Below are 25,860 nucleotides of genomic sequence, written 5' to 3'. Positions count from 1 at the left end.
CTTCGAAATGGTGAAAGTCCTCAATGGTGCTGCCCATGCTAAAACGAGTAGCTTTTGGGTACTAGAGTCCTCTATCTATCTCTATGGGATACAAGTAGTAGGCCTAACATGAAAGACCGTTTGAGTGTGTCTGAAGTTTTGAAAATACATAACACTTATTTAATTGTATTTATTTTACCCATATATGGCTACACATAGGCCTACAATCATATTCATTCCATTTTATTGAAATATTTGCTCTCTAAACCTGCTCATCGCAAAGCCTCTTTCTCCAGCACCAAAATTAGAATACGTTGTGACGCCATGCGTAATTTTCAGCCCTTCCCCTTTTGGTGAATCCCGAAGAATCCGTTATTCAATTGTGGCAGTCGAAAACAGCAATGTTGTTTCCTTATGTATAGAATGGTTCTCAGTAACCTGATAAATTACTAAAGAAATGCTTCGACTAAGATAATATTGATACGTTCTCTAAGTCACCCAGTGCGGTGGCTTACTGGTGAAGGCATGGAAAAACAACCGAGGTTATTGGCATCCCAACTCTTCCTGAAAAACAGCGTCTTCGAAGTATTGTTAAACGGTGTGCTTCTGACATGGAAAGAGATTCCGGCCAATAAAAAAGTAGTTTCCGGCAGCATACATCACCCCATCAAAGGCGGTAAGTGTCATAAGATAAACCGGATATTAAGTGTGAAGATATATGTTACTAAAATACTCCGACTGAGATCGATGGACAGAGGTGATTTATAGCCTATAGTATGTTGTCTTTGTTGGATATATTCGCTGTTCAGGTGACGTGCGCAGACTAAGGTTAGTCTTAAAATATGTCAATTATTCGTTGCTGCACCTAACCTTTTTGCTGATGAAAGACAATACATTATTGTTATTGTCAACGAATGACATGGTATGTTAAAGCCTACTGTATAGGCCTATTCGAAACCGAGAGTGACAATTTAGTGCAGTCTTTTATTTTAATGTACATTTTTATTAGATACATTTTTATCGTAGCAGCGAGACTATCCATTTCCCAGAACTATGTTTTAAATGAACGCAAGCCAATTATGAGCTGTTGGATGACAACTGCGGCCCTGGTTTTGGGTAGCGTCGCTATTTCGGGTCAATTGGATGGTACGCCATTTGTTCTTGGAGTTCTTCTTTATGAGTTGCCTGACATTTGTCATCACCTCATACGGTAGGGCTAATAACCACTATAGCGCTTGCACGGTAGCCTTCATGTTTTACTTATCCTTCATGTTGTCAGTCTATTCCCAGTACATTTAAACGCACAAAGCATAATAATTCTAGGCTGTTCATTATGTATTAGCCTTTATTATAGGCTAATTAGATTCAGTAATGTATTGATATTCAGATTGATTAAATTGTTATTATAGCCTACTAGGTTACATGAGCCAACATGTCTGAATGGAATAGGCTGCGTTTGCCTACACAGGCAGCCCAATTCAGAAGTTTGTCACTTGGTCTTTTGACCATTCAAATCAGATATTTTCACATTAGATATTTTACAGGTCAAAATACCATTTAGTGAAAAAAAGATCAGAATTGGGCTGCCTGTGTAAAGTGAGCCATAGTACGACATCCCTTGTCACCTGAGATTCAGACGAGGAGCAAACATAGAGACAGGGGTCTCCTCTTTGTGTCTGTGGCATTATAGCGTCTAACAGCATTGGCTGTGCCGTTGAGGCTATCTCCATTTTGAAGTAGTAATTTTTCTTCACGATTGGCTGATCTGTCAAGATAACCGTTGGACATGACTCCAACAAGTTCACCAGGAAAGATCAGCCAATGAAGTGGAAGTCCCACCCAGTTGACTACATTGAAATGGTGGAAGCCCTCAATGGCACTACCCATGCTAATATGGACTTTTAGCCTCGTTCATTATCCTATGGGAGCAAAGCATATCCACATGGGGACGTATGGAATGTGCTTACGTTTGACATTTGAGTAATTTAGCATATGCGACTTACAGGAGCAATTGGAGTTAAATGCCTTGCTCAAGGGTACATCGACAAAGATTTCATCTAGTCGGTGCAGGGATTTGAACCAGCAACCTTTTGGTTACTGGCTCAACGCTCTTAACATCTAGGCTACCTGCCGGCACTGTTTAACTCGGTATGGTCTGTTGAATTAAATGTGGCAGTAGGCCTACCACCCCTGAAACCAGGCCTAAATGGAAATTGACTCTACTAAAAGCTTTTTGGATATTCAAAGCATCTTATTGTGGTGAATTCAAAAGCATAGGCTACACTAGAGATATGAGGGAAGAGAGCGGGTTCACGCTCCTTATGGTAAATGATAGGCCACGTAGAATTTATAGGAATCCACGGACAATTGTCGTCAACCAATCCAAACTATTTAGATTTCCAAGTCAGGAAATCAACAATATAACATGTTTGATGCTAATTCGGATATTTAATAACTTATCTAAAAATATGATGAAATTCTATGATTTTTATGATCGCTATCACAGATTGAGTTGCAGTCTTGTCTGCGGCCTAATTCTGTAGTAGACCCTGTGCCATTCAGATTCTCTCATTCTAACAACGAACAGGACAGCCTCACCAAAAGCAAACACACCCATCACTTTCACTGTCAATGGATAGAGGAAGGCCTAGCACGGGTCTTCCACAATGTAGTTCCTGGCACATTTTTCCATCAGGTGTTGTTGTAATGTTTCAAACAGTCCAATGCAAACCCATCCATATTTGTTTAAAGATGAACGGTGAACACTCTGAATCAGAGCTGAGAAGGGCATTCACTCATGATGTCACTCACCACACTATGATGGATAAGGGCCTACTGTTCTGTTGACATTTTCCCTCTGCTTGCTTGGCCCTTTGACATTTCCATGGAGGGCTAATGTTAGCTAGTCTGATTTGGTGTTAGCAGAAACATGTGTCCTGCAAAGCAGGCCCATAACCTACCAAGGGTTTTAATTTCTCCCGCTCCTCATCCCCCAACCCAACTTTCTTTCTATGGCTGTTATTAGCGAAACCAGTACACTAGTTGCACAACTAGGAAAGATCCGGCTAGTGCATAGGACAACGGTGACTTGTGTTTTCCAGAGCAGCGCCATACAATGTGGCTGGTACAGTATGTTGCTGTTGTGAGGAGCTAATGGATTTCAGTTATGTAATACTGTTCAATAAGTCATTGGGGTCAACTCTGGGGTTCAGTTTGAGCATCAGGGGTATGAGGAGGAAAGTCATGAAGAATTGCTGTGTGTGTGTTTGTGTGTCAGTATATTTCAAAAGAAAGAAGATTATCTTCAAACATTCCAAATATCAATTGTATTGATCTTCTCATTCAATGGAGAAACTGTCAAATGAGAACCTATGGTTTAGGGTCAAACTAGGTAGGTAGACCTTGATGAGTACAGTTTGTCTGTGATGACTCAGGCTGGGATTCAATCTGAAACCGTGCCATTTAAAGGCCGCTACAGACCCTACTCAAACAAAACGATGGAGTGCTGCATACGGTCCGTTCTAAAATTTGAGCCAAACAAAAGTATGTAGAAAACAACGCCTGTTACCTGCAGCGTTTACCATGAATGCGATCTCTGCTAACACGGTCACATTACCTTTTAAAAGCTGCCTTGTCTACTGGCATGATCATATTGACACCTGTCCTTGGACATAATTTTCGTTGACAAAATGACCCAGAGCACTGGAGCAAAGGCCCTACCCCCTTCACTTCACAATCACTGGCCTCCCTCCCTTCAGTGTTTTCATGCCTGATATTTCATGCCTGACCCATATCCAGATAGCTAGTCGGTAAACATCGGTATCTATTCTTAGCTCGCACAATATCATGTTGGCTTATTCTGTGGCTATGTATTAGGTACACCTTCCAAATATTGAGTTACACCCCCCTCCCCTTTCAAATTATTGGGGCATGGACTCTACAGAGTGTTAAAAGAGATGCTGGCCCATTTTGACTACAATGCTTCTCACAGTTGTCAGGTTGGCTGGATGTCCTTTAGGTGGTGGACCTGCAATGGTGCAGTTCTTGACACAAACCAGTGCATCTGTCACCTACTACCATACCCTGTTCAATGACACTTAAATCTTTGGTCTTGCCCATTCACCTTCTGAATGGCACACATACACAATCCATGTCTCAATTGTCTCAATGCTTAAATCCTTCTTTAACCTGTGTCCTTCCCTTCATTTACACTGATTTTAAGTGGTTTTAACAGGTGACATCAGTAAGGAATCATAGCTTTCATCTGGTCAGTCTGTCATGAAAAGAGCAAATGTTTTGTCTACTCAGTGTTTATCACTAGAAAGATTGTAGATATTAGTAAACCATGACCCAAGGAGTTGATAACATTGGCCAACTACGTATCTGAGAATCAAGTGTGTTATGTAGCATTTAGGCCTGCGATCAAATATGGTATGACTAACCATTATAATGTCCTCGGCTACAAAGGACCAATGGTGTACATTCAGCAGGCCAATGTTAAGACCTATATCTCTTACAGCTTATAGCTGTAAGTTGTCATAACAAAAATTATCCTGTCATACTTATGTGGTGGCTTCCCATGTGGACAATATATCTGTCTAGAGATAAAACGGACTAGTGACCTCCCTGTGTCGTTAGTTCTTTCATCTTGAGGCTGTCAAAGGTCTGTTCATTTATTTCAGAATGGATGGGCTTTGGCGTCGAATCTATTCATTTCAGGAGCTGGAAAAAGTCCATTAAATTCAGAGATATCTGATGTTCCAAGGACAAAAGTCTGGAAAATGAGCAATCACAAGCAGCGTTGTTGAAATAATAATCTCTCCAGATGAAAGGGGGATAGTCTTTGATAAAAACACTTTTTTTCAGGCTTAAATGGTAAATTAGTTTCAACTTATTTCTCATAAGATTATTATTTTCCATTCTCCAGCTAAAAGGGATCAAATTACACAAGACCTTATCTCAGAGTAGATTGAAAGCTGGCTCCACTGTCTTCAGTGCCAAAATCTGCTGCATCTGAGCGAAACGCACGTTGAACTAAGACCGAGAGGAAGCGGTAAAGTGAGAGGCCCAACTATGCTGAAATCGGTCTCCTTTCCTGCAGGTGGAATTTATATTTTTTCATTCGTTTAAAAAAAAAAAAAAAAAAAAAGCCCACCAAGCAAGGAGTTTTTGTCTGGGGGTCAATGAGTGTTGAATTTGACCAACAAAGAATGGCTTATTTGTTACGTGAGGTTTATTTGATTTGAATAGAAGTTTCATAATAAGGAGAACACGTGACATCCCTGCAACCTTCAGAAAAAAGTTGTCTCGAGATGGATGTGCATATTCATGGTTTGAGGCTAGTAGCATAGCATCTCTCCATTGAATACAGGCGGTTGATGTCAACAACCCTCATTGAGTATTCAAAAAAAAATATTACAATAATGAGATGTATCCACCAATCCAAAGAAAATATAGGCCGGCGCTAGACTGTCTACTTTAATTGGAGGATATTTTCATACATATCGGGTTAACTTTTTGTACATAGTCCCCCCATTTTAGTGGACCAAACGTATTGAGAGCGATTCACTTGTATTAGAGTAGTCAAGGGTTTAGTATTTGTTTCCATATTGCTAGCACACAATGATTACATCGAGTCACTTTTATTATAAATAAAAATAGAATGTTACTAAACACTTCTACATTAATGTGGATGCTAACATTATTACGCATAGTCCTGAATAAATTGTGAATAATGATTAGTGACAATGTTTGCAGCTCAAATATCATACCACCAAGACATGTTAACTTCTCCCCATTATAATAATGGGAGATTTGCAGTTTTTTTTTTGGGGGGGATTGATATTTATGCCTCTAACTTTCTCATCAATATTCAGGATTATCCATATTCATGGTAGCATTAACAGTAATGTTATGTTTAGAAACATTCTATTCTTAGTTACAAAAGTGACTCCAAAATGACACTACATTGTTTACTATTCATTTCTATTGTGCAGAACATAATCTGAAACACAGCCAAAACAAACAGCAAATGCATCAAACAAGTTTGTAGCGACACAAGCTTGATTTAATCACTGCATTCTAGGAATATGGGACCATATTAGTGAATTTATCCCAATACTTCTGGTCCCTAAAATGGGGCTACAATGTACAAAAAGTATTGTAATTTCGAACCAATTTATCCGATATGGATGAAAAAACCCTCAAACTTGAACCTAGTAGTCATTATACCAATTTGAAATCCAAAGTGCTAGAGTACGGAGCCAAAACAACATGTCACTGTCCCAATACTTCTGGAGCTCACTAGAGTGACTAGTTTGAAATGCTTTTGCCAGCTGTATTTGACGGGGTTCCCTTTGCTTGACAATGTTCCTATATCTCCGATCAGATTTAAAGGACATGAAAGTTGAAAAGATTAAATCAAACCCATTTGCTATGAAGAGGCCTAGTGAATCGGGCTGGATTTTGAAGTTCATCTTGACGAGTATGCTTTTAACCTCTCTAGGGTAGGTGAGATGCTAACGTCCCACCAGGCCAACATCCGGTGAAACTGCAGAGAGCTAACATTCTAAATACACCATTTGTTATAGTAAACATTCTTGTAAATACATTTATTTTACATCATTTAAAAGATGAACGTCGTATTAATCCAACTCCTGTGTCAGATTTCAAAAAGCCGTTACTGCGAAAGCAAACATGCTATTTTCAGGGGGACGGCGCCACGCACACACAAGTATTACTAGCATTTTCCAACCAAGCATTAGCATCATGAAAGTCAGAAATAACAATAAGGATGGTGCCGGGGCATGGACCACAAAAAATTTACATTTGTGTGGGACACCTGGGTGACTTCATGCTCAATATCATGTAGCTCGCTAATTTTCGAAGTTATCTGTCCAAAACTTTGCTCAGATATTGTTGCCATCTTATGTTCTTCATTCAAATCATCCACAGCATCCTATCTGTATGTTTGGCTGTTCTTGGTCATTTGAAAGATGATGCAGCAACAATAAAAAACAGAAAACAAATGTTTATTTCCTTGTATTTTCTTCTACCAGATCTATTCTGTGTTATCCTCCTACATTAAATTCACATTTTTCCACAAAATTCAGAGTGTTTCCTTTCAAATGATAACAATAATGTGCATATCCTTGCCTCTGGGCCTGAGCCAAAGGCAGTTAGATTAGGATATGTCTTTAGGCGGAAATTGAGAAGAAGGGGGAGGTACCCCAAAGAAGTTAAAGTAATTGCAAAAAGGTTCCTATGTAGTGACAGGACACAGAACACCTTTGACCCCCATCTAGGCTTACATCAAATACAGTGAGCTGTTTGTGTAGTGGTGCTCCTAGTTGTAATGGAGTGTGGTGTGGTTTCTTGCCCTCAGCCAATGGTGATATTCCCACAGGGAATTTCACACACACATCATCTGTGTTCACAACCTTGGTAAGTATGTACAAAATCAAATCAAATTTATTTATATAGCCCTTCGTACATCAGCTGATATCTCAAAGTGCTGTACAGAAACCCAGCCTAAAACCCCAAACAGCAAGCAATGCAGGTGTAGAAGCACGGTGGCTAGGAAAAACTCCCTAGAAAGGCCAAAACCTAGGAAGAAACCTAGAGAGGAACCAGGCTATGTGGGGTGGCCAGTCCTCTTCTGGCTGTGCCGGGTGGAGATTATAACAGAACATGGCCAAGATGTTCAAATGTTCATAAATGACCAGCATGGTCGAATAATAATAAGGCAGAACAGTTGAAACTGGAGCAGCAGCACGGCCAGGTGGACTGGGGACAGCAAGGAGTCATCATGTCAGGTAGTCCTGGGGCATGGCCCTAGGGCTCAGGTCAGTTGAAACTGGAGCAGCAGCACGGTCAGGTGGAAGTTGAAACTGGAGCAGCAGCACGGCCAGGTGGACTGGGGACAGCAAGGAGTGGCCTGTAAAATGTGTGGTCAAGTATTACGGAGATGTTTGTGTAAAATATCTAAAGAAAAGTGGTGCAAGTAAGCACATTCTCTGCTGATGCAGTTGCATGTTTCATGTTTATGTGAAAATGGGGGAACTTTTGTGAACACGGTTCTCTAACCAAATTGGTTTGACCTGGTTTGTAAAAGGGTTGGCACCTCTTGGGACATTGTGAAGGTTGAGGAGATTAGGGCTGGGTGATATATCAAATTAAGTTGATTATGCGTCTCATATATCCTGATAACAAGTTCAAACAGGTGACATTAATACAGGTAACGAGTGGAGGACAAAGGAGCCTCTTAAAGAAGAAGTTACAGGTCTGTGAGAGCCAGAAATCTTGCTTGTTTGTAGGTGACCAAATACTTATTTTCCACCATAATTTGCAAATAAATTCATTAAAAATCCTTCAATGTGATTTTTCTGGATTTCTTTTCTCATTTTGTCTGTCATAGTTGAAGTGTACCTATGATGAAAATTACAGGCCTCTCATCTTTATAATGTGGGAGAACTTGCACAATTGGTGGCTGACTAAATACTTTTTTGCCCCACTGTATATGTGTAAATGTATGTACCAGTCAGACACATCTACTCATTCAAGGGGGTTTTATTTATTTTTAAAATTGAGAATAATAGTGAAGACATTAACTATGAAATAACACAATGAAATAACACTTGGAGTCATGTTGTAACCAAAAAAGTGTTTGAGGTTCTTCAAAGCAGCCACCCAGCTGCCAGCTTCACCTGGAATGCTTTTCCAATAGTCTTGAATGAGTTCCCACATATGCAGAACACTTGTTGGCCGCTTTTCTATCACTCAGCGGTCTTTCATCCCAAACCATCTTAACTTCTCTAGGGAATTTTGGATAAAAAGCATGCCCAAATTAAACTTCCTGCTACTCAGGCCCAGAAGATATGATATGCATATAACTGGTAGATTTGGATAGAAAACGCTCTAAAGTTTCCAAAACTGTTAAAATAGTGTCTGCGATGATTGGCAGGTGAGAATCCACTTCCTGAAATCCATTCACAAAGTCGTTTTTTTTTTTTTTGGGGGGTTGTAGTGTTCTATTCAATGCCATTACAGTATCCATTGACTTAGGACTCAAATTGCAGTTCCTATGCCTTCCACTAGATGTCAACAATCTTTAGAAATTGTTTCGGGCTTGTATTCTGATGAATGAGAGAGTAAGACCAGTCTGAATGAGTGGACCTTGCCGTGGCAGAGCTTTTTCATGCGCAATCCCGAGAGAGTGCCTTTTCATTTTATATTGACATTATTGTCCGGTTGAAATATGATTGTTTATTTAGGCTAAAAACAACCTGGGGATTGAATATAAACATCGTTTGACATGTTTCTATGAACTTTACGGATACAATTTGGATTTTATGTCTGCCCGTTTTGACTGCGTTTGAGCCTGTGGATTACTGACGAAAACGTGCGAACAAAACTGAGGTTTTTGGATATCATTTTTTTTCTTAGCTCTCATGGTCTAGTTAAAAATACCTCTCTACGGCATGCAAAGACTGACATGAGGAAATCTGATTCACTACCCAATTTAGAAATGGCACTACCTGCCGACCCCTTGCACCTCACTGTGTTTAGGGACAGGGATGGTGCCTCACAGTAGAGGCCTTCACGGGTCCAAAACGTTTATCATACGGACACGATATGCATGAATATATATTTTTTATATAGATACCTGTTCCGAACGGACCCGAGAACCACTCGACCCATTGCATATAGGCCTGGTCGGCTCTAGACTCGATCTGAGTGAGGGAAGCAGCAGAAAAGTCAATTTTTAAGAAACCAGAGCTGAGGTAGAAAGTGGTGACGCTCTAGCAGGTGCCGTGCTGTATGTAGGCTACAGTGAGAGTGAGTGAGTGACTCAGGGTGCAGGGAGGGAGACACAGCAACCAATCAAGCCAACTTGCGCTATAGTAGACTAATAGCTGCCAGATATAGGTTATTTATCATCCAATAGGATTGCGTAATACTTGTCTTGACTGCATCAAACCGGGATAAGCTAGCTAGATAAGCTAATTGAAGCTGCATACACTTTCCTGTCCTACACAGTTACAAATAACATCTCCATTCAGAATAATAAGTAACAGCCTACCTGTTGGCTCTTGGTCGTTGTAGCCTATCCTTGCCTTTTAACTTCCATCTTCCATTGATTAGACATCTCTTAACTTTTGCCACACACTGAGGCTCTATGACTGTATCCTGTTGGTGCTTTTATGACTTATGATTGGCCAACAACAAGCTACACGCATCACTCATGAAAAGCAAGAGCAGCAGCATCAATTATACAAGCACCTGCTCCCTCACCTCTCCTCTTCTCTCCCCTGTAGCGGTCTCGTATGGGTCCTTCCAGACATCAGGTAAATTGCACATACCCGATAGTAAGACTAATTAAAAGCCGATCAGACCCGTGACATTAGTTAGAATTCTGGATCTGGACCCTCTCGGGTATTCGTGTACAGGTGGATCCATGAAGACCTCTACATCAGCTTGTTGAGCCAAGTTACTCCCGCCATACCTCTCCTCCCAAGTCACTCCCGCCATACCTCTCCTCTATAGTGGCCTTTATTTACACCCCTTAGCCAATGGGGTTGTTGGCACCTCCAGCAATGGTGGACTTGGTCAATATAGTCTTTGATAAATCTCACATGTTAATAACATGTCATAGGTCATGGATGGGTACTTTAAAAGTTGACTTCTCAGTCGACACAAACTGCATTCGAGGTCAGCTTGAAGGGTTTGGAAAGGACAGAAATAAAACATACACTACCGTTACAAAGTTTTTTGGTCACTTAGAAATGTCCTTGTTTTTTAAAGAAAAGCACATTTTTGGTCCATTTAAAATACAAGAAATTGATCAGAAATACAGTGTAGACATTGTTAATGTTGTAAATTACTATTGTAGCTGGAAACGGCAGATTTTTAATGGAATATCTACATAGGCGTACAGAGACCCATTATCAGCAACCATCACTCCTGTGTTCCAATGGCGTGTTGTTAGCTAATCCAAGTTGATAATTTTAAAAGGCTAATTGATCATTAGAAAACCCTTTTGCAATTGTTAGCATTGCTGAAAACTGTTGTACTGATTTAAAGAAACAATAAAACAGTCCTTTAGACTAGTTGAGTATCTGGAGCATCAGCATTTGTGGATTCGATTACAGGCTCAAAATTGCAAACTGGCTCTAACCAGACTAGAAAGTGGGAGGCCCCGGTGCACAACTGATCAAGAGGACAAGTACATTAGAGTGTCTAGTTTGATAAGCAGACACCTCACAAGTCCTCAACTGGCAGCTTCACTGTTGATGTTGAGACTGGTGTTTTGCAGGTACAATTTAATGAAGCTGCCAGTAGGGCTGGGCGATATGGCAAATAAATTAGCACGATATTTATATATGAACTTGAACAAACCGTGGTTAGAGCATTGGGCCAGTAACCGAAAGATTGTTCGATCAAATCCCCGAGCTGAAAAGGTACAAATCTGGCGTTCTACCTCTGAACAGGGCAGTTAACCCACTGATCCCAGATAGACTGTCATTGTAAATAAGAAGTTGTTCTTAACTGACTTGCCTAGTTAAATAAAGTTTACTTTTTTTATTATGTGAGCTACACATAAAATTATACTTGAAGGAAAATTGTTCCATGTTTTCGGCCAGGGAGCACGTACCTGTGGTCAATTAAATTGATAAGCCTCTTGAGACCTTCCTTTTCGACTGTGCTAATTGGTAGCATGTCCTTAGCAATGCAATGTATAATAGCATTTGTGATGTCTGTTTGTTTGTAGGGCATAAACGCTGTCAATGTTGACTGCTTCGGGCAAACATCCCTAGATTGGCTAGTGCTCGAGGGGCTTTTATCAAAAACTCAAACTTCCTGCATGTTCCTAAGAGTGACTTTGATTCAGATGTTGAAGAAGGTTTGTCGTATTACCAGACTTCGTAGCCACCTGTCTATGGCACAATTTGCACCGAACATTGCTCTGCTCTTTGTCGGACTTCAAAAGCCAAACCACTTCCAAATTACTGAAACAGTTTAACCCTTTTTATCAATAATTTCTTCGTTGGAAGCTTCTCCTTCTCCATGGCTATCACTGCCACTGTTTTTGCCTACATCACTCATTTTTCGTGGTTAATAGTGGCTACTCCATCACTTGAGGTGCTAAGTGGGTTTTAGTGGCCGTATACCTCTCCTTGTGCATAGTGTCACTTCTCTGCACACTCCTGCTGCGTCACAGAGGTGAAATGGACTGCTGTACCTAACTATTCTATATCAACATTATCAAAAATGAATCTAAACGTTTTATTTAGTTATTGAGAGAAGTAATTACCTCATTATTGATATTGATTTATCGCCCAGCCATAGCTACCAGTTGAGGACTTGTGAGCCGTCTGTTTCTCAAACTAGACTCTAATGTACTTGTCCTCTTGCTCAGTTGTGCACCGGGACCTCCCACTCTTTCTATCATTAATGAATGATCAACACAGAAGTCTCACGAGGTCATTAATGTTTCCCTGATTTCCTATAGAGCTGTTATAGAACTGCTGTGGGCACAAAAACAAATGAATGCAGGATCGGCTCATGATAATGACTTCAGGAAAATGGTGGTAATAACAGGCACCATTAATGTAGGAGTTGCCCTAACAATATGGTATTGTTTGGTCCATAGTGATTGATCTAATCTTTCTCCAAATGATCCCCTTCTATTATCCATCAGTAGTGCTCTCTATGGCAGGAGCGGTCAACAGCTATACAACACTAATGGTTCTCCCCCTCCTTGCCTTCCAACACTACCTCCACCCTAATGCTGAAATCAAACTGTTAATAGCCCATTAGAGCTCCCATCTCATCACATTAACTTTATTAGCAGGAAGATATCCAAGCTGTAATTGATATAGCCAGCCAAGTTTGTTTGGGTAGGTATAAGAGAGATTCTGAGATCCTGGCACATAGTCTGTGGCACATAGTCTCTCTTGTTTTGTGTGTGTGTGTGTGTGCTTTTCCAATACATTTAATTTCTAAAGGGTACATCTCTGGTTCCTGCCACATTGTGACAGATTGATTTGGTGTGTTTAACAGGTACCAGCCACAGCGTGTCCGTGTCTGAGATCCTAGCAGTCCGGGAGCTCGATGTGGGTGGTGGGACGAACGATGATGGCAGGTGGCAGAAAATGCCCCAGAAACTGACTGAGGCCTATCCATATGCATTCACAGGTACACATTGTTGGTCATCTAGACCAATCTACAGATAATGGATTCAATATGTAGTGTGATTACCCATAAAATTATGAATTCACTCAAGGTTTATACATATGTCCATTCAATAGAGAATTGCTTCTGAAAAATGATAGTCCAAACCATGTCTCTACCATATACACTGCTTTCAGAAAGTATTCATACCCCTTGACTTATTCCACATTTTGTTTATACAGCCTGAATTCAAAATAGATTAAAGTAAAAATTCTCACCCATCTACACACAATACCCCATAATGACAAAATTAAAACGTTTTAGAAATTGTTGCAAATTTATGAAAAATGAAATGCATAGATATCATTTGCATAAGTATTCACATCCCTCAGTAAATACTTTAGAAGCACCTTTGGTAGCAATTACAGCTGTGAGTCTTTCTGGGTAAGTCTCCTAAGCGCTTTCCACACCTGGATTGTGCAACATTTGCCCATTTCTTTAAAAAAATTATTCAAGCTCTGTCAAATTTGGTTGTTGGACATTGCTGGAGAACCATTTTCAGGTCTTGCCATAGATTTTCAAGTAACTTTGTCAACTGTAACTTGGCCACTCAAACATTCACTGTCTTCTTGATAAGCAACTCCATTATACATTTGGCATTGTGTTTTGGGGTATTGTACTGCTGAAAGGTGAATTAATCACCCAGTGTCTGGTGGAAAGCAGACTGCTCTTAGCTCCGTTTCTTTTTTTAATCCTGAAAAACTCCATTCCTTAACAATACAAGCATACCCATAACATGATGCAGCCACCACTATGCTTGGAAATATTAAGAGTGATACTCAGTAATGTATTGGATTTGTCCCAAACATAACACTTTGTATTCAGGACGAAAAGTGAATTGCTTTGCCACTTTGTTTGCAGTATTACTTTAGTGCCTTGTTGCAAATATGTTTTGGAATATTTGTATTCTGTACAGGCTTCCTTTTCACTCTGTTAATTAGGTTAGTATTGTGGAGTAACTACACTGTTGTTGATTCATCCTCAGTTTTCTCCTATCACAGCCATTAAACTCTGCAACTGTTTTAAAGTCATCATTGGCCTCATGGTGAAATCCCTGAGCGGTTTCTTTCGTCTCCGTCAACTGAGTTAGGAAGGTCGCCTGCATCTTTGTAGTGACTGGGTGTATTGATATACCATCCAGTGTAATTAATAACTTCACCATGCTCAATACGGTAGATAATACCGCAATGTAAATTAGTTTTGTTAAGCCTCTGTACCCTGTTACCCCTTCGCATCCCCCTTCCACAGTGTCTTATGTGGAGAGAGCGAGGCAGCACCGCTGGCGGTGTAGTGACGTCACCTTCCACTGTTCAGACGGGGTGCTGCGTCAGCAGTGGATCCAGACCATCAGAGAGCAGCTCACAGCACTGAGTATGGCTGAGTATTACTGACAATGAATATGCTTGTTGAAGTTTGGCTGCAAAGCTTACTCAGAAATGAGTGGCCTTCATTCTGTTCTGTTAATCAGTGTACTGAGCGATTAACCGTCATTTCATATTTTTTCCGGTCATTAAACAACTCATTGACCGTCTGTTCAATTACTTGAATTCAATCTAGTTTGTTTTTTTATGTGAGCCCAGAGTGCCATTTCTCTAGAGAGAAATCAACAGAAAGACAGAAATCTAGACAGAAATCAAGTAAACTATGTGGGACAAGGGGCTGAAGGGAGTTGTCATTTTCATTAAGCAAATATTCAACCTAGTTCAGCTCAGAAACATGATAATTAACTACAATCCAATTGTGCCAGGTTTTTTTTATAGTTTTGGACAGAGATCAGAGCGGTTGCCAACATCAGTCCAAAATAAGCCCAATGTGTTTCTATGTTCTTATTTTGGACCTCAACTTGTCGCCTGCCTTTGACAACGGCTCCCATTGTTAGGGCAGAGACATCATTATATACAGATCTCTGGACGGATACACTTTTACGCTTGCTATGTTAGGTTAGATGCACACAGAGCGGAATGTACACAATGCTGAGAGGGACAGAGACCGTTTGAAAGTATGCCTTATCTACTTTGAAGAACTAGTTAAATGATTTCATCAGACAGCTCTGCAACATAAGCTACTTAGGAAGGCTACCTAAATAGAATTACTAGACAGTACAGTATGGGGAGCACAGAGAGAACGTTAGTTTTGGCTCGCTGACTGCTACTACCTGAGCAGAGATGAGATGACTTTAAGGATCTGATATTTGATTTCATAGGAAATGACTGTTTTTCTATTGATCTCTGTAATATTTGTGTTGTGGAGAAATGACCAGGCAGGAGACGGGAGTACAGTTAGTTTTAGTTTAGTCAAAACCCCCCGTGCTCTACAGTTCGCGGCATTCCAGTGCGCATGTGCATTTCCTATTAGGTGTAGTAACGTAACACTGCCGTAATGCATTACTGCTTAATAACAGCACAGTAACTAATATAAACAGATGTAGATCCCAGATACTACACTCCTCCCCCATAGTGTTTACCTCCCAGAGAACAAGGTAAATATGTTAGGTAACTACTAATGCAATATCTGAACAATGCATTCTTAAACATTTTTCAACTACTGGGTTGAAGCAGACTTTTCAGAGCCCAGCACAAATCCAGGGGATTATTCTGCCCCGAAGATGGAGTTTGTGTCCTAATAACTAACCCAGGTAATGTCCTTTTTCTTTCCTTTTATCTAGGACATATTAAAGTGTTTGTTTTACTGTCCGTTACCTCCTTAACCAGCTCAACTCACAGGTCAAGCTTTTGAGGTGCCCTTCGCTGTCGAATAGGATATCTCCGCTCCTCCTGGGCTTCCTGTGGTGGGGCAGGTTCGGGTGGAAGGTCAGGCTCTGTCTCTCCCCTACGTCCACAGTCAGGAGAATAGTCCTGGGGGTCGTTATTGTTCTTGTTCTCTCGGCATGTCTCTGCTGGGGCGTTGGCCCGTAGCAGATGATCCACATGAACGTTGACCTGGCGATGACCAATTTGGACTTGGTAAGTCAAAGGTCCTCTGCGTTGCAAGATCACACCTGAGTTCCACAGGCGCTTGGGGTGTCTGAAATCACGTACCATCACCCTCTCTTCCTCTTTGAATTCTCTGACAGTCTTTGAGTGTCTGTCATGAGCTTTCTTCTGCTGTAGCTGGTGCTTTGCCACAGTGCTTGACAAGTCTGGTTTCAACAATGTCAGGCGGGTACGTGGTTGGCGTTTCAGAAACAGTTCAGCTGGTGTACATTCCGTTACTGTGTGTGGGGTGTTACGGTAAGTAAACAGGAACCGGGGAAGCCTTTGGTGGGTGGGCACAGACTGAACCTCGAGTCTAGTCCAGGCCTTAAAGGTTTGCACGACTCTCTCCGCTGCTCCGTTTGATTGTGGATGGTAAGGTGGTGACAGGATGTGCCTCACTCCATTGTTCTTGAGAAACATTTCAAAATCGTTTGACGTGAACGGGGGGGCATTGTCCGATACAAGCTCCTTGACTAGTCCAAAGGATGCAAAACAGGTGTCTGAGAAGATTGATGGTCTTCTCAGCTGTGGTCAGTTGAGTAGGGAACACTTCCACCCACTTGGAATGGACATTGACGACAACAAGGAAATGTTGCTTGTCAATTTCGCCGTAATCCACATGGATGCGTTCCCAAGGTGTAGCAGCCCAGGACCATGGATGAAGAGGTGCAGCAGCAGGCTTGTTGCGAACAGCTTCACAAGGTGAGCAGTGGCCTACATGCTGTTGAATGTCCTGATCCAGTCCAGGCCACCACAGATGACTGCGAGCGAGTGCTTTCATTCGAGAGATCCCTGGATGTCCCTCATGCAGGTCAGATGGCAGTCTCCTCTGGAATTTGTGAGGTACCACCACCCTTGATCCCCACAGAACACACCCTTGATCAGTGGACAACTGGTCTTTCTTGTCGATGAATGGATGAAGGTTATCGTCATTTACGAAGGTTGGCCAACCACCTAATGTTAAGTCCAAGACTTTGGAAAGCACTGGGTCTTTCCTTGTTTCCTCTGCTATGTCAGAAGCAGATATGGGCAGTTCATCAATGAGAGAGATCTGGAAGACTGCTCTATCATCTTCACTGTCGGAGTCACTATTGCATGGTAGTCTTAATAGTGCATCGGCATTTGCGAGATCACTGGATCGTCTGTACTCAATCTCATAGTCTTAGGCTAACTATCAGAGCCCAACGTTGCATTCGAAGTGCAGCAAGGGTTGGTATAGCTGATTTTGGTCCAAGGATGGCCAACAGAGGCTTGTGATCTGTCAGCAGTTGGAACTTCCTTCCGTAGAGGTATTTGTGAAACTTCTTCACTCCGAATATTATGCTCAGGGCTTCCTTCTCAATTTGAGCATAATTTTTCTCACTTGGTGACAGAATCCGTGACGCAAATGCAATAGGGTATTCTTCACCTGACGGTAGAACATGTGAGATGACGGCTCCTAATCCGTATGGAGATGCATCACACGCGAGTCTCAGCTTCATCTCTGTGTTATAGTGGGCAAGCCACTTGCTCTTTAGCAGATGCTGTTTGCAAGTCTTGAATGCTTATTCGCATTGTGGAGACCAATTCCACTTTGTATCGGCCTGCAGTTGGTGAAGCGGATGCAACAATGTGGACAAGTTTGCCACAAACTTTCTGTAATAGTTTAGGAGTCCCAAAAATGACCTCAGCTCTGAGATATTTGTGGGTGCTGGAGCGTTTACGATTGCTTCCACCTTGCTGTTGGTTGGGTGCAGGCCTTGTGCATCAATCTTGTATCCGAGATACTCCACTGAGTCCTGGAGGAACTCACTTGCTGCGTTTCATTCTCACTCCGTATTTCTCCAGTCTTGACATCACTTTGTCCAGCACTACAAGGTGCTCTCCAATGGTTGGTGCTGACACGAGGATGTCGTCCATGAAGCACACAACATGGTCTATACCGTCCAAGATCTGATCCATTGTTTGTTGGAATATCGCTGGAGCTGTCGATTCCATAGGCCAAGCGATTGAATCTGAATAGCCCCTTGTGTGTATTGATGGTCAGATACTGTTCTGACTCCGGATCCAGCTTCAATTGCTGATAAGCGAATGCCAGGTCCAGCTTACTGAAAACCTTCCCACCAGCTAGAGTGGCAAACATATCTTCAGCGTTTGGTAGTGGATATTCCTCTGGTAGTATGCAGCGATTTACTGTGACCTTGTAGTCACCGCACATTCTGACGGTCTTGTCTTTCTTTGGGACTACAACAATCGGAGCGGCCCAGTCGCTCCTTGCTACTTTCGTCATTGTTATTCTTCTGTTTGTGAAAGATAGGCTTGGTTCCTTCTTGCACTCTGACTTTTGCTGTGAAGTCTTGTATTTCACCGTAGCCATCTTTGAAAAGTTCTTTGTGCTTCTCCAGCATGTTAGTGAGTGTAGCCTGACTCACTGGTTTGTCATTTCTGAGACTGAAGATTTCTCCCCAGTTCAACTTGATCTTTTGTAGCCAGTTTCTGCCTAGCAAGGCTGATTTTTCTCCTTTAACAATGACAAGCGGTAGCGTCCACTCCTTTCCCTCATACCGGACTGGTACCTGGATCTGCCCTAACACAGGAATAGTGTCACCAGTGTATGAAGAAAGGCGGATGGACGCGGGCTGAAGAGGACACTTTCAGTTTTTCTTTGTAGAGTCTCTCTGGAACCAGAGATACAGACGCTCCGGTGTCCAGCTGCATTTTTACTGGTTTTCCCGCTAACTCCATGTTGAGATAGATTCCATCTTTTAGTTGTTGAGCTGTGTACACTGTGAACAGTTCCACTACTGTTTCAGTTGTACCTTCCTCTTCTTGTGCTGCGTCTGACACTTTGTGCGCTCTTTCTGTGCGTTTCAAGGCTTTACACACTCTGTAAATGTCCAACCTTTCCACAATTGTGGTACTTTTCCTTTTGGAATCGACATTCACTGTGCTGATGATTATCTCCCCCACATCTGTAGCAACTTGGCTTAGACATTTGAGATGTGGGCTGCTTTGTTCTTGTGTAACCTTGAGGACGGGACTGAAAAAAGTGTGACTTTTGTGAGCTGTTTTCACCACGTGCATCACTGACCTTGTTAACACCTTTCTGACGTTCTGCATGTCCTGATAGCTCAATAGTATCCCTGTGGGCAAGCTCGAGTCCAAGTGCTCTATCACAGGCTTTCTTAAAGGTCAGGTCCTTCTCTGACAGGAGCCTTCTGTGATATGCTTCACCTGTGAGACCACATACAGACTTGTCTCGGAGAGCATCATCAAGAAATCGTGCAAACTCACATGTACTTGCCAGCCTTTTCAAAGCAAGGATGTAGTCAGCCACGGTTTCCCCTGGACTCTGGTGACGTTGGTCAAATCTGAAACGTTCTGCAATGAGAATTGGCTTAGGCTTGAAATACCTCGAAAGAGTTTCAGTCAGTTCTGCATAGTTCAACTCCACTGCTTTCATTGGTTCAATGAGACCTTTCAGCAATCCATACTCAGTTGGACCCAAAACACTGAGAAATACGTCTGCTTTCTTTCCATCTCTGATTTCATTTGCAGCCAGCCAACGCTCAAAACGCTCCAAATAGGAATCAAAATCCTCTTGTAGCCTCAAACTCTGGTACTCGACCAATGGTTGCCATTTTCACAGTTTAATTGTTCAGTTTCCTTATATTCCTTAATTTTCTGAATATTCATTTACTTCTTCACTTCAGAAGTTTCTGCAATTACTTCATTCACTGCACTCATTTGTATTAATGTACACACCGTGTTACGTTCCTTCTTCCTTTTTTTGACAATATTTCTCCACTGAGATCGACTAATTCCAATGGGTTCAATGACAGTTTATTTTATTTAACCACCAGAGGGCAGTGTCACTATTCTGGACTCCAATAGTCTTGCTACTTGGCAGCTCCTGAATACTGTACTAGCAGTGCTAGCAGTGCTTAGCCTTCTCTACTGGCGAAAGAAAATAAATATAACTGACGAATTACATAATTATTTTGAGTTTCATTACTCACGCAACATTCCTTCCTTCAAGCAATGTCCGTTTATGTAGTTTAATCACCTCGTCGCCACTGTAATATTTGTGTTGTGGAGAAATGACCAGGCAGGAGACGGGAGTACAATTAGTTTTCGTTTAGTCAAAACCCCCTGTGCTCTACAGTTCGCGGCATTCCAGTGCGCATGTGCATTTCCTATTAGGTGTAGTAACGTAACACTGCCGTAATGCATTACTGCTTAGTAACAGCACAGTAACTAACATAAACAGATGTAGATCCCAGATACTACAATCTCTACCAAGGTGGACCTGACAGAGACAATGGAATATTTTCTATGTTTTGGCAGTTATTTTGTTTTTTAAAGCATTAAATACATTATTGAAAACCGTGCTTTTTTTCAAAAATCAAACCGAACCGACCTCAAAGAGCCCTAATTGTTCAGTACTATTGTTCAGCCTACAGCCTAGAAATTGATCTGGGGAAAAATCTTTCACTTGACTTCTTGCAGCTAGCAGACCCAAGCATTTGCTGGTGTACATCAACCCTTATGGGGGCAAGCAGCAAGGCGAGTGCATTTATGAGCAGAAAGTCGCGCCTCTCTTCGCCTGTGCCTCCATCTCCACAGACGTGATTGGTGAGTTCCTGCCAAAGACATTAAACATGCTTTAATAAAAGATGAGTCTTTATGGGCCAAGTCAAATTGTTCACTGTAGGCAAATGGGCACAAGCTCTCTCAGGCCGCACTGGAATATGACATAATTTACGGCCGCCATCTATCATCCTAGTTCCTCATTGGAAAGGATGATGGTCGATGAATACTGGATTCCTTTACATCCAGTTTACTTCTCAGACTAGAGAAAGACTGGACATTTGTCAAAGTCACACATTTTGACGAATTACATTTAACTATACAGCTGCTTGTGTTGATATCAAGATATTGATACAGTATTTGAACAATTGTAAAAAATTAAAAAATCTAAGGTGGGTGTGAATGTTTGCACATAAAATCAAACTATTCCTTTGGCTACAAATTGTTTCAATGTCTAACAATTAGAGAAGAGAAAATGTACTTTAGGACTTCCTCTATCTCAGACTTCTTTATAGAAAATGCTTAGTCGATATATTGCTCCAAGTGAGTGAATGATTACTCCCGAAGTCCAAAATATCGATTTATGCAATAAATTCGGAAAACATCATGCAATATAAATGAATCAATTGTAAACCTGTTCAAGTTGACATTTCAAGTGTGTCTCAACTACAAGAAGCACTTGAAAGACAAACGTGAAGCATGCTGAGACGTCTAACTCTTTCCTGGTCATTTGTTGTCATAGTTACAGAGCATGCCAATCATGCCAGAGACCACCTGAAGACAGAGGCGGAGTTAAAGAAATATGATGGGTAAGTCGAGGATGGAGATGTTCTCAATGTCATTGTCGCTATAGTAATCAAAGGTCTGTTTTCAAGACCTCTTTGTAGTCTGGTTTTCAGCTCAACTATCACCTAATCATATCCAACCAATCACAGTTGAACTAAAAACACCCCCGGTCAAGTATATTAATCTCAAACGACAAACAAAAAGATCAGTTTTGTTGTTCTGATCTTTGTGTGTTACATGACCTTTGACCTCTATGCAGAGTGGTGTGTGTGGGCGGGGACGGCATGTTCAGCGAGATAGTTCACGGCCTGGTCTCTCGAACACAGAGGGATAACGGAGTGGACCAGAACAGCCCGGAGGAGAAGCTGGTACCCTGTAGTCTCCGCATCGGCATAATACCCGCAGGTTAGTCAAGGCCCCACGCAGACATTCACAAGCACATGCATGTACACATTCTATACATGCCATCTGCAAGCATTCTCCTCTCTTTTTGTCTTGACAATATAGAATCTTATTTATATTTAATATTTTGGATTTAATGTAACAATGTTCTTGTCTATAGCTATTTTGTTTTATGTGGAAGAGTAGCTCCTGCATGTGCAACAGCTAACAGCTAAAAAACACACTATCACTATGTTTACACAGCAATGATCACATAATAAGCTATCAATAGCTCAATTTATAAACTAATGTCAACCATGAGGTCCATTTCATGTACACTACCTGTGTTGATTTCCGCGTTCCATTTTTCCATCTTACACACACACACACACACCCACCCTGGCCGTGATCCCACTCTCAATGGTGTTGGGATATGCAATAAAAAACATTTCCAATACATGCATGCATATTAGTACACACTTGTACATGTATGAGAGAGGACAATTATAAGCACCCACCAAATTATTATTATTATTATTACAAACACACACACTGCTAGCTTTTGTCTGTGTAGTCAGGAACATAATGTATCATTGTCTTGTTTTGTGTGGTATCCAGGTTCAACGGACTGCATCTGCTATGCCACTGTCGGCATCAATGACCCTGTGACCTCAGCTTTGCATGTCATAGTGGGTGGGTGTAGTTATCTACATTGAAATATTAACAGCACTTCCAATTAAATTGCCTTTTAAAAATAGTGTAACTGACATTTGTATACAGCACAGACTATAGTAGCATAAGCGTTCTTTGTCACTGTTCCAGGTCATTCCTGGAGATTCATTGTGAATAGAAATGTCTCGTGTTTGACACTTCTATGTTATCGCTATGGCACACTCAGCTGACCAACAAGTGACAGCCATGACCTACTTATTCAGAGCTTTTGAGATAAGATGAAACTGCTGGAGGTCAGTGTGGGTGGGTGGATGGGTGTGCAGGTGTGTTTTTTTTATAGTAAAAGCAGTGTGTCATCACACCTCTTTAAGACACTGTACCCCACACACACAGTATCTGTGGAGGATCACTCATACTAGACTTGGGGGGGCGTCTTCACAGGAGACTCCCAGCCAATGGACGTGTGCTCGGTCCATCACAACAACACATTCTTGAGGTATTCCATCTCCCTGCTTGGATATGGTTTCTACGGCGACGTGCTGGCAGACAGCGAGAGGAAACGCTGGATGGGACCAGCCAGATACGACTTTTCAGGTGGGTCAGAGGAGTAGCTTTAGCTGTTTTAGGAAATACAACCATTGTTGCAGTAGTCTCTTGTCATTGCTAGTGATATGGCATGATGTCGTTTTGTGCAGGTTTTAAGACGTTTCTGACACATCACCACTATGAAGGGGCTGTGTCTTTTCTACCAGCAACTGACATACTGGGAACACCGCGAGACAAGACCAGGTGTAGAGCTGGGTATGTAACACTGTACACGTACCACCTGTTGTGTAGTTTAGTATTACATGGTTGTCTAGATGGTGCAAAGGAGATTGCTCAATTGTCTAGCCAACTCATTCCTGCTTTCCAGGTGCTTCATATGCCAGCACGACGGGCAGCTGTATTCAGGGGATTCCCCAGAGGAATCCAAGACTGCTCCAGATGTCTCAGACAGAGGTAGGTACAGTATCTCTGCCTGAACGCACATATGGCCTCAACTCTACTGAAACCTGCTCAATGTTTTCACCACAAAGCCCCAACCTCTGTTTCTGCTCTATCCCAGAATATGAAGTGGGGTGGGGGGTGGTCAGAGGGAAGTTCCTGGCCATCAACGCGGCCAGTATGAGCTGTGCCTGTCCCCGTAGCCCCATGGGCCTGTCCCCCGCCGCCCACCTCGCTGACGGCACCACCGACCTCATCCTCGTACGCAAGTGCTCCCGGTTCAACTTCCTGCGCCACCTGCTACGCCACACCAGCAAAGACGACCAGGTAAAGACACTGGATGGGGCTACTGCAATGGTTTCTTGATTTCTGTGGGTACTCCAACCCGGGTCCATAGCAGTGGTTGCATGAGATGGTTAACTCGCCACTTTCCTGTATCAGGGATTTCACTTTCTCACTTCTGTTCCTCCCCCCTTCAGTTTGACATGACCTTTGTAGAGGTGCACCGTGTGCGGCGCTTCCGTTTCACACCACGCCACTGCCAAAACGACTCGGAGCTGGACCTGAGGGAGAACGGCAAGCAGCTCTTCAGCCAGATCTGCCGGGACCACCCGGCCTGCAGCTGCAGCCCTGCCTATAGCAGCTGGAACTGTGACGGCGAGATCCTCCCCCACGCTGCCATTGAAGTCGGGTACGCAACCCTCTACATGGAAATATTACACACTTCTAAAAGTTTATTTTCTGCACTGTGCTGTCTTCAACATTTGAATTGAATTCCTGTCTTTGTTTTTTTTCCCTGACAATGTTTTTCTTTGTATTCTGCCCTGCCAGAGTTCACTGCCAGTTGATCAAGCTGTTTGCACGAGGGATCGAAGAGCAGCCTTTGTTTGAGGACCTCGCCAACCCCCAGTGTGCACTCTAGGTCCCCTCGCCCCTCCGCTGCCCTACCCTATCAGTGACTGGAACAGTCCTACAGCGTTTCAAAGACTCCCTCTGCTGTCACTTACCTTAGCCCTGTGCACTACCTTTCTCTAATGTACTTTCTGGGGACATTTTGGAGGTCACAATTACACAGGTCAAAGAGTGCTGGTACATTTACGGAGGTTCATTATATCCACTATAGCGAAGAAGAAATCATGAACATTTTAAAAGAATGTACCCCCTTCCTGCTATCCTTTTGCAATAAAGAGATGTTAACCAACACTTAACGTGCTGTTCAACATTTGTAGAACTTCCGTTTGCACGTGTTGGAATGTATGCTGCTCCAAATGATGGAGAATTGTTACAAAGCTTTGTTTGTTTATTTATCCATTTGGAGAAACCCAATATTAAAGGATGTTTGAATGTTTCTAGCTGCTTGCCTTGTTTGATGTTATTTCCCTGCACCTAAAAAGCATGAATTTGAATACATTTGTGTGGATGATAGGATATTGGATGAACCAGAGCACACTATGGGTGCCAGATGCCAGCTAACCTGTCACCTTAATCTGGTAATTTAATATGTCCTATATAGCTACAGTATACCACCAGACTGGCTAGAGTCACACTGAAAACTCAATGTACTGTAGCGTATCAACAGTTTATGCCCTGAAACATGTGACTTGGTAGCATTAAAATAGACGCAGCAGACTCATTTTTACCAGGCTATTTCTTCCATTGCTGCGATGTCATTCCATGTTAATATGATGTGGTGTCTGAGGTTGCTGTCAGAAAAGTGTTGCAGTGCTTGGTGTCTTGCGTATCATATTGCCTTCTGCACACGCTGTTCTGGGTGTCTTTTCCCCGCACTGTCAAGCTGGCCTTGCTGGTGTGACCCCTCACTGTCAAGCTGGCCTTGCTGGTGCGGCCCCGCACTGTCAAGCTGGCCTTGCTGGTGCGGCCCCGCACTGTCAAGCTGGCCTTGCTGGTGCGGCCCCGCACTGTCAAGCTGGCCTTGCTGGTGCGGCCCCGCACTGTCAAGCTGGCCTTGCTGGTGCGGCCCCGCACTGTCAAGCTGGCCTTGCTGGTGCGGCCCCGCACTGTCAAGCTGGCCTTGCTGGTGCGGCCCCGCACTGTCAAGCTGGCCTTGCTGGTGCGGCCCCGCACTGTCAAGCTGGCCTTGCTGGTGCGGCCCCGCACTGTCAAGCTGGCCTTGCTGGTGCGGACAAGGAAAATAGTATCTATTCATGGTTGTTCACTGCTTAATTTTTTTTTTTTCATCTGACCAAAATACTAGTCTCAACTGTATGCTGTGGTGATGCAGCCTGGTTTAGATGTCATGCTGCTGTGGTGATGCAGCCTG

The 25,860-nt window shown here is 42.4% G+C and overlaps 1 protein-coding gene across 4 annotated transcripts; it reads left to right on the top strand.

Moving 5' to 3' along the window:
- The first annotated feature begins 308 nt into the window (after positions 1 to 308).
- LOC112218443 (ceramide kinase) lies at positions 309 to 24,931 on the top strand. Of its 4 annotated transcripts, none has more exons than XM_024379273.2 (13): positions 310 to 655; positions 13,042 to 13,176; positions 14,461 to 14,583; positions 20,676 to 20,801; positions 21,499 to 21,565; positions 21,802 to 21,947; positions 22,542 to 22,616; positions 23,037 to 23,189; positions 23,291 to 23,396; positions 23,509 to 23,594; positions 23,701 to 23,906; positions 24,059 to 24,270; positions 24,411 to 24,931. In XM_024379273.2, the coding sequence occupies exons 1-13, from the start codon at positions 505 to 507 to the stop codon at positions 24,499 to 24,501; spliced, it is 1,677 nt and encodes a 558-aa protein (XP_024235041.1). In that variant the 5' UTR covers positions 310 to 504; the 3' UTR covers positions 24,502 to 24,931. The 4 variants fall into 4 exon arrangements, with proteins under 4 accessions (XP_024235123.1, XP_024235041.1, XP_024235292.1 ...); XM_024379524.2 differs by lacking the exon at positions 310 to 655 and adding an exon at positions 693 to 807; XM_024379438.2 differs by lacking the exon at positions 310 to 655 and adding an exon at positions 712 to 736.
- Positions 24,932 to 25,860: the final 929 nt, after the last annotated feature.

This window comes from Oncorhynchus tshawytscha, linkage group LG01 (genome assembly GCF_018296145.1).
Source record: "Oncorhynchus tshawytscha isolate Ot180627B linkage group LG01, Otsh_v2.0, whole genome shotgun sequence".
Taxonomy (NCBI): Eukaryota; Metazoa; Chordata; class Actinopteri; order Salmoniformes; family Salmonidae; genus Oncorhynchus; species Oncorhynchus tshawytscha.
This window is presented reverse-complemented; position numbering and strand designations above follow the sequence as displayed.